The 12,825-nt window shown below is 41.4% G+C and overlaps 2 protein-coding genes across 2 annotated transcripts; one reads left to right on the forward strand and one right to left on the reverse strand.

Moving 5' to 3' along the window:
- The first annotated feature begins 3,445 nt into the window (after positions 1-3,445).
- On the forward strand, positions 3,446-4,536 carry her12 (hairy-related 12). The gene is made up of 2 exons (XM_085444139.1): positions 3,446-3,526; positions 3,611-4,536. Exons 1-2 carry the CDS (start codon positions 3,458-3,460, stop codon positions 4,016-4,018), a joined length of 477 nt encoding a protein of 158 aa, XP_085300265.1. The 5' UTR covers positions 3,446-3,457; the 3' UTR covers positions 4,019-4,536.
- Positions 4,537-6,654: 2,118 nt separating this feature from the next.
- tas1r1 (taste receptor, type 1, member 1) lies at positions 6,655-10,619 on the reverse strand. The gene is made up of 6 exons (XM_085443821.1): positions 10,438-10,619; positions 10,000-10,327; positions 9,143-9,901; positions 8,842-9,060; positions 8,429-8,549; positions 6,655-7,784 (listed from the first exon to the last, which is right to left on the reverse strand). The coding sequence occupies exons 1-6, from the start codon at positions 10,617-10,619 to the stop codon at positions 6,862-6,864; spliced, it is 2,532 nt and encodes an 843-aa protein (XP_085299947.1). The 3' UTR covers positions 6,655-6,861.
- Between the last annotated feature and the right edge of the window lie 2,206 nt (positions 10,620-12,825).

The raw sequence follows: 12,825 nt of genomic DNA on the forward strand, positions 1-12,825 counted from the left end.
TATGTAGACGCCCCAGCAGGCCACATATGCCGCTTTTCTCTGTTGTGATTGTCTTGGTATGTTGTGCAGTGCTTGAGTTATCTCTCAAGTGCCACAAAAGTCTTTCACAATTATTTGTGTGCGCTGAAGTTGTGGAGAATGTGGGACTTTCTCAGGGTCTAGTTTGCCAGGCCAGATGGTCTGGCTGAAGCTGCCCCCCCCCCCCCCCCCCCCCCCCCTTCAACAGGAGATCAAACACCATAGCTAATGTGATGTGTAACAAGACACACTTCTATTGTTCCCATCTTGGGACCAGTGAATAGGCACAGAGTGTGGGAAACGGGAGATACCACACTCACAGAGAGATGGCTGACGGGAAGCAGCTCTGTGCCGCCGCAGGTCTGAGCAATGGCCGAGACTTTATGGCATGAATTCAGCGCTCTCAGGCGGCTGGTGGGAGGGGGACTCGTCTTCCCACACACTTGTAGACAAAGACCCCCGGCAGCCATGTAGTGCACACCAACTTCCAAAGGAGGAGAACTTCGCACTGACATGATGACAAAGAGAAAAAAAGAGATTTAAAAAGCGCTGGGCTCATTGAAAGTTACTGGATTTTTTTTGATTTTTCAGTAATGACAACAGTTTTAAGTAGTACTGCTGATATGGGCCACACAGATGTAAGAGGAGAAAGAGAGAGAAAAAAAACAGGGCTCCATTACAGTGAATTTTAATTATCTCATTACCTCCAGAGATCCGAGATTTCCTTTTTTACCTGCTTTAATCTCTCTCATATCAGATTTATTGTGAATTATTGTTCAATACCTGTAGCACTTTTTGAGCATTTTCTACTGTGCCGATGCTGCTTTTACATGACTTGTGGTGGGGATGCTGCCACTGACTGGACTCACTGCTGTACAAAAGTCTTGAGACTCTCCTCATTTATTTATTTTAGATTTTTCTATGAAAATGGGAAATATGGGCATTGAAAAATGTGCAAGAAAAAATGGAAATATAGTGTATAAGACAAAAACAGACAATTGTATAATCTAGTGAGTTCCAATATTTGGTGTGACAACACAGCCTGAACTTTTCTGTGTTCATAACTTCATCAGTTTTGACAAGCTCTCAAACACCACCACCTGACTGCACAGATGGCTGTATGCTCACCCAGCTTTACCCCTCTCCTTACCTCCTCTGTACACATTGATCATGACTCAAACTATAAATGTCGACTTTGAATTCATCACTCTACCAGACCTGTTGTGTCTGACTTTCAGTCCAGTTCTGGTGTAATTTTTCATACCTCAGCCTTCTCTCTGTTTCCCCTCTTTATGACCAACCTTCCACTGAGACCACTTCTGATGAGGCTTATGAATAGTAGATGAATCAACTGAAGGGACAGATACATCCATCAGATCTGGTGTTAAAGCTTTTCTTAAATTTTTCCTATTTCTTAAAGACATGACTTTCAGATACTGTACACCTGATGTAAATAGATGTAAAGACACTGCAGAGACACACTTCAAAATGGGCAGAGATATGCCAAGTTGGCTACTAAGACGTCTTTGGGAATCACCTTGTTCGTGTAAATATACTATTTTATGACTCTCAAGCTGTGTTATTTTTAGCAATTTTCATACATTTCAATAAAGAAGTAGGTTTAAATTATATTATATTATATGTTTTTGCAACAGGCTCCTAGTAACAAAGTGCCTATGTGTTGTGCCAGTGTTGTGTCTTTTATGTGTAGACACAACACTGGTTCATCACTTGAATTAGGGGCCTTTTTATTATTGAATGACTCATAGTTTAGCTTAACAAACAAACAAGAATCAAAAACAAAATTGGTTACAAAGATGCACGTCCCAAAACCTTCAGAGAGCCTGGAGAACTATTGACACTTTGAAATATTACAAAGGAAAGGTCTGGCTCCTCGGAAGAAAAGTCTAAAGAAATCAAGGGGCGGCCCAAGACTTTTAACAGTACTGCATCTCTGCAGTTCTTCCTTTGTGATGAAACCTTTAGTTCTTCTATCAGCACTATACATGGGTAACTGAAAGCACAGACCAAAACCTCCATACAGACAGGCAGTGAAGCCAGTTGACTTGATTTTTCCCAGATGGACCAGGACACAGAGTTTCTGTTTGAGCTGCAACAAAAGATCAATTAACATTCCTCGGAGCGTAGAGGAGCGGCATGGCTTTTGGAGCCCATTTAGCCTGATGTTGGGGGCTGGTGGGAAACTGGGGAGATGGGACTACTCACACTGCGCCCACAAGGCCAGCTTCACATCTGGGGCCAGCCAATGATGGAGGCCCTCAGAGGCACACTGCCAGCCCCGCTCATAATGCCATTAACTTGACACTAATTTGACACAGTTCATTTACAGCAGAGTCTGCAGACCCTCGGGGGAAGCGAGGCAAGGACTTTTGACTAAAGGCTGCCAACAATTTTTCAAAAGAAGTCATGACCAGTAATAAAGATATCTGCAAAATATGCTAAATTTATTAGTTTCGTAATAAATTCATGACTCGGTGACTCTCTCCAGCAGGGTGGCACTTTTGGGTCTTTCTTTGTTTGTCTTTCTATATGGGGGCAAATATAAACATGGCTAATATGCGCGCCCGCCCCTGTTTGTCTTTAATAAGAGGAACAAGAGGCTGAGTAAACGCCTCACGCTGTGCGTCAACACAAGCGCAAAAAAAATCGCTTGTTGGGCATTTTGAAGCGCACGCGTTGGTCGGCCCGGCTCGGGCCAGACAACTTACGCCACTCACCTCCTTTCACACCTGGGTCGTCTGTAGCTTTGAATATGCGCGAGATACACTGCTGAAGCTTTCCCTCACTCGCGATCCCCGTGGGAAACCTTAATGTCAAGGCTTGAGTGGGGCGGAGTTGGAAAAGCAACAGGTGGTAGACGAATAAGTTTCATCTAAGACTTCTTTGATTGTCCTGTCCTCAACTTTGATGGGACTGCCTGGAGTCCTACCCGAGGCCTTTATTATTCCAAAAACAACATTTTCTGTCCTCTCCACACTTTGCTATCTGAGCAGTAAAGTGCTCAAGTGTTCTTTGAAGGGGCATTTATATTGTTTTATTGCAGTAACTCATTTGGTCCTTAACTGCAGTCACCCCCTCCCCCTGGAGAGATTCTCTCTTTTGTGTATTTTACTCCCTCTGATCAGAATTAAAAAACAGAAAAAAAATCTGATCAATCCAGCTGATGTAAATTCGGAGATAGCACTTCTGATTAACTCTTAATTGCCTGTTGCTTATCTTGGGAAACATGCCCAGCAGAGATAAATGCTCTCTGAGTTATTGACATCTCCTCCATTGTTGTTGTTGGGAGTCCCACTGGTCAGAGTGTGGGAACCCCAGCCCTGCCTCAGCCACATGACTTTGTTATGCTAATCTCCCAGTATAAAATGAGGAGCGGCTCCTCCAGAGACATCACTGCTCACTTCACCTCTGCAGAGACATGGCTCCTTACTCAACAAACTACTCCTCTGTTCACCACATCAGGATCTCTGAGAAGGATAACATTAAAGTGAGTACCACAGGAGATTTTTAGATTGGCTTGTGCATTGCTGACTTGAAATGTGAACTTACTTGTCTGCCTTCTCTTTCTCAGATGAGGAAACCCATTGTGGAGAAAATGCGCAGGGATCGCATCAACAGCTGCATTGAGCAGCTGAAAGTCATTCTGGAGAAGGAGTTTCACAAGCAAGAGCCCAACTCCAAGCTAGAGAAGGCTGACATCTTGGAGATGACTGTGAGCTTCCTGAGGCAGCAGCTGCAGACAGGCCTCTGTCAGAGTGACTACAACCAGGCCTACTCTCAGTGTTGGAGGGACCCTGTGCACTTCCTTTCAGCTGGCTCAGAGGCTTCTCTCGCCCCTCTGCAGGGACTCCAGCAGCAGCAAGACCAGAAACTCCTTCAAGCCCAGACAGCCAGCAGCTCCTCCCCAGTCTGCTTCACACTCAGGCCCACCACAGTGCAGGACAGCGGGAGCAGAGGCCCCGTGTGGAGGCCTTGGTAGAGGTAGAGACTGAGACATGAGGGGTGCTGAACTCTCCCTCACTATGTAGGAAATATATTTTTCCAGCCTGCTCATTCCTGATGGGTTTCCTTAGCGTCTCATCACATTGATGGACAAGTAAAAGCACCGGCTGTCACGTAGCTGAAGATCCCGCTGTGACTCTTAATACGTACTTTCCCTTTGCGTTTAAAGCTGGAGGTTGATTTTGATTTTGAGTATTGATAGTTTTGTTGTTTACTCCAGTGGAGTTTTATCTTTGGACTACTCGATGTTACTGTATATGTGTCTGCCATACTGTGTTTATGGACAGCTGCTGTGGAGAATATTTCTCATCTGTTTTGATGTATCTATGCCAAACTCGATGTGTCAGTATGATTACAAAGCGTGTGTTTTGCGTGTAGATGGGTTTACATTTTTAACATGTTGTACTGAGATGTTTATATTGCTGTTCTGCTATTGTGTAAAGGTTCTTAAAACTCATTCCTAACATTTGTACGACAATTAAAAATAAAAAGAAACAATCATTAAAAATGCTTGCTGACTTCTTTTACATTTATATATATTTCATGAAAAAAGTCCACATTGGTACTATATATATATATATAAAAAAATACCACTTTATTTTTGCCTCTTTTAGTGCATTTTTATTTTAACACCTCTTTTCAACAATGAATGTAGGGATGGTCATTAATGGTTTGATCTACAAGGCAACAGATATAAGGATGTTTGGGTCTGTACATATCTAAACAGCAAACTTAAAATGGGTTTTGACAACACTGCTGTACACACATTTTCCTCGTTTGGTTTGTAGATTTCATAATCAGGAAATGTGATAGGATTTCTTTGATTTATGCTAAGCAACGTGAACAGAAAAACACATTAAAAAATCCAGCAAATTGCATCTAGTTGCTGGCATTTGCAGCCAGCATCTTGTCAGTTACACACGACAAGATGTATTTTATTTGCAATGCAAAGGCACAATAAACAATCAGCTGACCTTGGCATGTTAGAAACTAAAGCAGTCCCCCATGTTACTAAGTAAAACAATCACACATTCTCCACAGTGCCCAGATTTATGGCCTACATATTGTATTCACAATTACTCACACGTGTACACATATACTTACTTATAATCAAGTATAGACCGCAATAGCATTTTCCTAGCTTGTGTTTTACTGTAAATTCATGCTTCCAACACTCAGTATTCCTAACAGCACAGTGTAATGCTTGGAAATGAAAAATCAAAGCCACTGTTTGCTGCTACCTCTATTTTATTTTAGTATTTTATCAAATAATTTCTTCCCTAAAATAAAAAAAGGACGCTCATGTTCTTATGTGAACATTTTATGTTAACTGTGGATGATTTTTAGTCTTGGTGGTTTTGTTGTTCAAGCATTTCATTCACATCTCTCTGTTTAAATCTCAGAGGTGCTAACTTTGTTATCTCCCCTCACAGGTTGTGATGTAGTGAAAGGAGGCGTGGTTGGTGATGCATGGAGACGTGGGTGTGTAGGTGAAGCGATCAGATTCATTTTGGATGACACTATCAGCTCTGAAGCTGCTCTTCACTTTATAGCGTGTCATTAGCATGACAAAGGCACGTTAATTAAGCCGTATTGGGGTTTGTGTCAGATGAAGATGTATCAATAACTGAGAAGTGAAGCAATCAGAGGCTGGCTCAGTGGAGATAAAACCATTCCAGACTGAGAATGGAGTGCCGTCCATCTCTTATCAGGAGCTGCTGCTTATCTCAGCCTGCATTTACTCTGGGGAACGTGGGCAAAAGCTCCTGATATGCACCCAGGGAATAATTAAACAGGATGCATCATTGCACTGGTGGTGTCAGGGGAAAAGATGCTGAAAGAAAACATGTTATTATAGATTTAATTGCTAGTGTGGAAAAGGCAAATTCTTAGTTTTCACACCACAATGATTTACATAGTTTTTTTGTGCACATTTTTGTCCCTTTGACTTCATGGCAAAATATCATTAATGTGTGGATAGCCACATCCCAAATGAAACCTCGACTCTGCTGATATTCGGGTGACTTTAATGGTTTGTTGATTTTAGTGTAACGAAAGACAAACACGGCCAAGAGCACAGTGAAACGTTGGCCACAGCAGTTTGCAGGTAGAGGTGTAAACGTGCCTTTGCATGGATTCAAACGGATAGTTTGTATGTTGGGCGATGTTGAAATGAAATTCCTGAATTTTTATTCTCGCGCCTTTTCTTTGTGTACAGACAATAAAACTCCTGCTTGTTCACCCATGGCACACTTCGATTGTTGACCGAGGGTATTAGCCTGTGAGTGGACAGAGAGACTGTGGGAAAGCCAACCTCCGACTCTACTCACACATCTACTGGTCAATAGCGCTGACCTCCCAGCCACAAAAGGCCTTTTCATCTATCCTCTCAAACAACAGCTAACAGCAGCAGTGTGTGTGTGTGTGTGTGTGTGTGTGTGTGTGTGTGCGTGTGTGTGTGTGTGTGTGTGTGTGTGTGTGTGTGTGTGTGTGTGTGAGAGAGAGAGAGAGAGAGAGAGACAAAGCAGTTAGGGATTTCTTTGACATGCAATGAGTTGTTGTATCATTCTGCAACTTGCTGTAACAAACTTTTATTCTGTAACCAGCTGCTTTTTGCTATTGACTCACTTGAAACTTGAACTTGACAATTAAATTACACTGAAATTAAATTATAGGACATCTAAGCAAAAGAATGCACAATCTAATAACACACAAATACACTCACAAGATAAACATTGTTTAAATAAAATGCATTTAAAGCTATTATTTTGCGCTGCCTTGAATATAAGTGCTGTTAATGTAATGAAATCACCACACTACTCATTTTTTCATGGTATACATTTGAATACAATTCTGGAAATGTGCAGTTGTGTTCATTTGCGGTCTCAGCACAATAATATAAATTTTGGGTACAAAGTATCCCCCGAGGAAGGCTAGGACACTGAAGAGTGTGGCAAACACTTGTGCGGCCATGGTGAACGAATCTCTGCTGATGAGGTAGAGGGTGAAGAAGCTGATCCAGGAGATCATGTACACCATGAGGCTGAAGGTCACGCACTTGGCCTCGTTGTAATTGGCTGGCAGGTCTTTGCCCATGTAACTGAAAGTGAAGCAGAGAACGCTGACCATGGACACATAAGCAAGTTCAACACCAGAGCCGACCGAGAGGGTCTTGCTGCACTCGAGCACGATGCGATCCTCGTAGAATTCAAGATCCATGGAAGGCCTGGGGGTGTCGAGGGCCACACGGAGCACGGAAATGATCAGCATGATGGCAGACACTAGGAAAATTGTGAACTCTGGCCCGTGTTTTTTTGCCCACTTGTCATAGGCTGGCGGCAGCTTGGATGCAAATTTAAAAATGCAGACAACCTGAAGGGCGCGCATAGTGATGCAGGCCAGGCACACAGTGAAGCTGTCCATGAATAGAGACTGCTTGAAGATGCAGGCCAGAGGCGATGGCTGGCCAAAGTGGCACAAAGAGCTTATGGTGGCTGCAGTCAGGGCTGCCAGCATCAGGAGGCAGGTGCGGCCCCCGGCAGACTTGGCTACGGGTGTGTTCAGGTTGAGCAGGAGGATTATTGCAGTGCCAAAGATCATGAGAAGGCAGGTGGCGAAAAAGAAGAGCAGGGCAATGGAGAGAGGGGCGTCCCATTCCAGCAGCAGGACAGTCCTGTTCAGGCACTGCTCACTGCTCGGGGGCGCCCACTGCTCTGGCAGACACGGCTGGCAAATTACAGGATCTAAGGAAGAGAAAAAGCACAGCTTGAAGAAAACCTGGGATATAAAAGCTGGACAGCAGTTGTGTCCACTGTTGGTTGAGCTCAGATTCACCAGCCCAAGTCTGAAACTTAAAGTCAAACACACAGCATTTGCTGGAAATCATATAATATGTGATTTGTTATTATTCAACATTGTGGCCCTTGTTTGGTTTTTTCAGGTCGTTTGGCTCCAGCGTCAGAATGTGCATTCAGCACCACCTATTGGACAATTTTACACACAACAATGTAATGGCGCTCTGTTGCAACGTGGATCACTTTGTTCACTGGAAGAAATCTTAAATAGCTGAACTCTATATTGAGTTCTGGAGCACAACAACTTAACTTTTATTTCTTGGATATCTTTATGATTTTGGGGGATTTGTATTTGCATTACATACAATCAGCACCTCTGACGATGCCGATAAACGACACATATTTATTACTGGCTTTTATAATAAAAAGATAGATTTTATATAATCTTTGTTATGAGATCATAAAATCTCAGATTCACTTTTCAGTCTCATTTTGCTACATAGAGATAATATGTGATCAAGGAAACCCTTTTCCACCGCCCGCCTCTCTGTTTTCTATTTATCTCTGCTCCTTTTTCCTTTTTCTTTGTTTACCACTTTTATTGAGGAATGTGGCAGCAGGACAGGCCTGGCAGTCGAAGCAGCACTTATGCTGCCCTGTCAGCAACTTCTTGTGGCCAGTTGGGCAGGGTGGTGAACAGATGGACAGTGGCACCTATACACAGTCAAAGAAAAAGACATATTATAGATTAGCTTTTATTTAAACAGGTCATCTCTAATAGATCTAGCTCTTGGTTGGAAGGGAGAGCAGAGAATAACAGAAGAAATAAATGCTATACAACAGATGCACATAAACCACAACATCAAAAGCATATTTGTTTAACCTTTTTAAATGAGAAATGAAAATGATCCTTTTTAGGGTTAGGGTTAATTTTCTGTGGGTCTTTTTGTAATATTTAATTTTTTTTAAAACTATAAAACAAACCCAAACACCATGTTGCTCTTACTGCTCTTGAACCTTCTTTTCCGCACCACTCAATTTGATCTGCATCAATTGTCAGTGTAATTGGGTCTGGGGTAAAGGAGCCCACTACTCTCAGGGACCAGTCAGTGCCCCTCCAAATCCAGGTAACAATATCATATCCTGTGGGTGGATCTCCATTTGCATCAAAGTACACAGAGGTGTTCTCCAGGGAAAATCGCACATGCTTTAGCTGCTGAAAAAGCTGGGGAGGACAGAAAATGAGAATTATGTAAAGAATAAACCCAAATCAAACCAAACCAAAACATCAGTTTAAATCAACTCACCTCCCATGGATGCACGGTTCTCTTGTTGCACTTTTCGGCATCACAACCAAGTGTAGTGTGCAGAGCATGAGCCAAAGCATACACAGCTTTATACACATTGAAGGCAGAGGCGATGTCATATTCCTCCAGAGAGTAATTATTTCTGGCGAGGCTGTACAGGTCTGTGCTCTGTAGGCAGTCATTTCCATAGCTCATGGTAACATTAGCGTTGGCGCGTTGCATTGAAGCCTCGACTATCTTTTTCTCAAACTCCTCAAATCCGGGAATGGATATAGGTTTGACGGCCACACCGATCACAGTACCGATTGTGTTGATTCCACTTATGCCTGATATAAGAGTTGCCACTGACCAGTCCTCCGTCCCGATCCACACTTTATCTGTTATGTTGCGCTCGAGTACAAATGGGAAGAAGCCACTGAGTTTCGTCTTGCTGGAGAAGACCACAATGGTATTGACGTGGGTTGTCAGTATGTCCGTTACCATGTTCCTCATGATCTGGACTGTTTCATCTGTAGCTGAGGGGATGACTCCTTGGTAGGCGATGCAGATGCCGTAGCTGGATGCTTGTTGGGACAGACTCTTCATGGCCTGAAGCCCATAGTCATTGTCACTGCCTAAGAGAGCGATCCAGGTCCAGTTGAAACGAACCAGGAGTTGGATCATAGCAGCTACCTGGTTCTTGTCACTGGAAATTGTGCGGAAAAAAGATGGATAGTATATCTTGTTGCTCAGCTGCTCACTTGATGCTTCATAAGAGATCTACAATGAGCAATGAGCAATGAGTTTCTTTTAAGATGTGAATGTGGAATATAAAATAATTCATGGACACGAGCAAAGACTTCCAAATATTAACTTACCTGTGGTACAAGAGAGGTCCCCAGTAAAGCAGCAGGGGTGAAAGACTTGCTGCTGCTGTCCGGCCCAATCACAGCCACAGCTGTTTGAGCATCACTGGAATTAAGGGCTGTGTTGTTCTGTGCCCCAGGTGTAGAAATGTTCCTGTACTGTTGGTCGAGCAGGTCCAGGGTGGCCAGGATACTGGCCGGTACTGAGCAAATATCGTACATCTGGTAGCCGAGTTTCACTCCTGGTAGGAGAGAAAGCACCCCTGTTTTGCTGTTGATTTCTTCCACAGCAAATCTCATAGCTTGCAACAGATGAAAACCATGTTTGTTGGGCCTGCCTCTGGAGAAGAAAAAAAAAGAGTGTTAAGTTTGAAAAAACTGACAATATTAACTGGTCCACAAGTGAAATGCATCTATCAGGTTTCTGTCTAATAAAACAGAAACACTCACTCTCTGCATGGAACCAGAGCAGGCAAACCACTCAGCCCATTAGTATAGAAGAGAGGAAAGAGTCCAGCGAAGGAGAAGTCCCCCTGCAGATACATCCCCTGGCTGTGAGTGGTGTGATCTAGATTCCCATCAGCTGACTGCAGCACTAACCAGCCCAAGGAAAGCAGCGCAGTAACAGACATGCTCGTATTTTAGCGTCAGCTTATGCACATCTGCATGTGGAAGCTCAGTGTGTTGTGCAAAAACAGATCAGGAACTCTTCTTAAAAGTGTGGGCTGGCAGAGGGGAGGATTTTCCATTCTTCTGAAAAATGTTTACTGAGTGAAGGTACTTTGCATGTGGAATTTGTTGGTGTCATTAGAGTTTTCCTCCCGTTGAAATGATTTGCATAAATGAAAGTCATGAAGAGGCAGTGATTTTTTCATAAATCTTTGACCACTAACATGGAGTGAGTGCAGATTCACTTTTTAACACATTTATTAGGGCTGATAGTCTTTTCCAATATAAGACTTTGCTTTCAAGGATTTTAAATCTTAATCTTATAGATGATATTGCAATTTCAGTGTGATGTACATACATTACGTACATAGATACAAAGTGAATTTATCAACAAATGAAGGCAACATTACAGGTTTTGGGAGTTAAATGTTAACCTGATGCTGCTGGATACTTTTTGTAAGTACATTTTATGATATTATTTTTGTTAAATTCCACATGATGTGTGTTTAGTAAAAAGCAGCTGCCCATAAAACAGGAAATATCTGTTAAACTTTACATAGAAATAATGTGTCTCAAAAGTGTGTCTGAGTCAGCACAAAAACTAAGAATCTACTTTGAAGAGAAAGTATTTTTCCTTAAAAAAATAGAATGAAAAATAAAGTCATCAATGTTTAATAAATATAATATAAAAATGGTTTATTGAGCAGAATCAAGTATAAGATGCTGAAAGCCAAAATTTAATGTCACCAGATGAGGATTCAGGGTCTCAGGAGGTTAGCTTGTAAAGGCATAATTTGAAAGTGATGTCCTACTCAGAAGGACATTTTAGAAAATGTAAAAGCCAATAATAATAATAATACTAACAATACTACCACTAATAATAATAATAACAACAACAACAACAACAGTAATACATTTTATTAATTGGCTCTTTCAAAACACTCAAGGGTGCTTTAAAAGCAAATAAAAAAACAAATAACGAATTTCTAAATGTATATAATGTTACATGTTACACTAGTCTTATTAGCTACACTTATTTTGTAATGTGCAAATCCTTCATGAGGGCTGTACAGGTGTGCCAGAATTTGCATTTTGGTTGATATTTGACCTGTATTTTGTCAAACACACCTGTTGTACTAACATGTAATTTGCTTAGATCCAGGGAAAAACCATTGTTTGAACAGGAATACGGTGCATTTTATTATCCGCTGTATTATGCAGTCAAATAGCCATGTAAATTCAAATGCCTGTACAAACACAAAGATTTGATGGCATGCACACAATATGCAGACTTTTAACAGAAAGGTATTTGTTAACATGTCCGTATGAGCCAGGAAGTTGGATAAATTCTCTTTGTTTTGTCCTTTGATGACATATTGCAGTCAGATTAATAACAGAGCTGCATGAGTAATAGATCCAAGTTAAAGCAATCATAGCTTGAAAACAGTCACAAGAAAAATCTACTCATGACAAAAGGTTTATGAGTAAGACTCTGACCTTTACCAACGTGACTCCTCTCTGTGTAATTCTTCCTCTCAGCCTTCCAAAAACGTGTAAAGCAGCCATTATTAATGTACTCTTATGCTTCTTTAATATTATAACATTACACAAAGTGAATTGCAAACAGCTAAGCATAGACTGAAGTTGGGCAACGTTTTGATTAATCATTTGGTACACAAAGAAAGAAAAGTAGTACAACATTTAACTATATTCCTATATAACAACTGTTTGTAATGTCTTTGTGTTGAACTGGAGCAATAACACATAAGTGTTCGGGTCTTACAGCTTTTAAAAGATCAGCCGGTCAAACTGCAAATTTGAAGAGAGGCATTTTGGACATAACATAGCAAAACAATGGGCTGCTTGGCCTATAACTAAAGCTCCAATCATCTTCTCCTCTTCCCGTTGTTTTTGGCCTATCAATCTAATCAAAATATTGATCTGATAGTGTAAAATTGCATGTTTTAATGCATTTGAACTGCAGTGAAAAATAAACAAAAATACAAAACTTTAGTGAATTACTTTTAGCCTTGTAGCCTTATTACATGTTCTAGTATATACATATATAGTCTAAATCATCAAAAATACTGAGATATATTTCCCAAAATTCTCGTGAAATTATAGATGATACTGACTGTCTTTAAAAAAATCTGTGTTATTTAAGCAGTG

This window comes from Copadichromis virginalis, linkage group LG20, assembly GCF_057382275.1.
Source record: "Copadichromis virginalis isolate Kocher_CV1m ecotype Utaka linkage group LG20, C_Virginalis_male_GT1.1, whole genome shotgun sequence".
Taxonomy (NCBI): Eukaryota; Metazoa; Chordata; class Actinopteri; order Cichliformes; family Cichlidae; genus Copadichromis; species Copadichromis virginalis.

What these genes read in the sequence shown, in the direction of transcription:
- her12 (XM_085444139.1), top strand. Translation starts at nt 3,458, where the DNA reads ATGGCTCCTTACTCAACAAACTACTCCTCTGTTCACCACATCAGGATC. An exon ending in CTGAGAAGGATAACATTAAA is followed by an intron (nt 3,527 to 3,610) that starts GTGAGTACCACA and finishes TCTCTTTCTCAG; the next exon opens with ATGAGGAAACCCATTGTGGA.
- tas1r1 (XM_085443821.1), bottom strand. Translation starts at nt 10,619, where the DNA reads ATGTCTGTTACTGCGCTGCTTTCCTTGGGCTGGTTAGTGCTGCAGTCA. An exon ending in GCTCTGGTTCCATGCAGAGA is followed by an intron (nt 10,328 to 10,437) that starts GTGAGTGTTTCT and finishes TTTCTTCTCCAG; the next exon opens with AGGCAGGCCCAACAAACATG. An exon ending in CACATTCCTCAATAAAAGTG is followed by an intron (nt 7,785 to 8,428) that starts GTAAACAAAGAA and finishes TCTCTTCCTTAG; the next exon opens with ATCCTGTAATTTGCCAGCCG.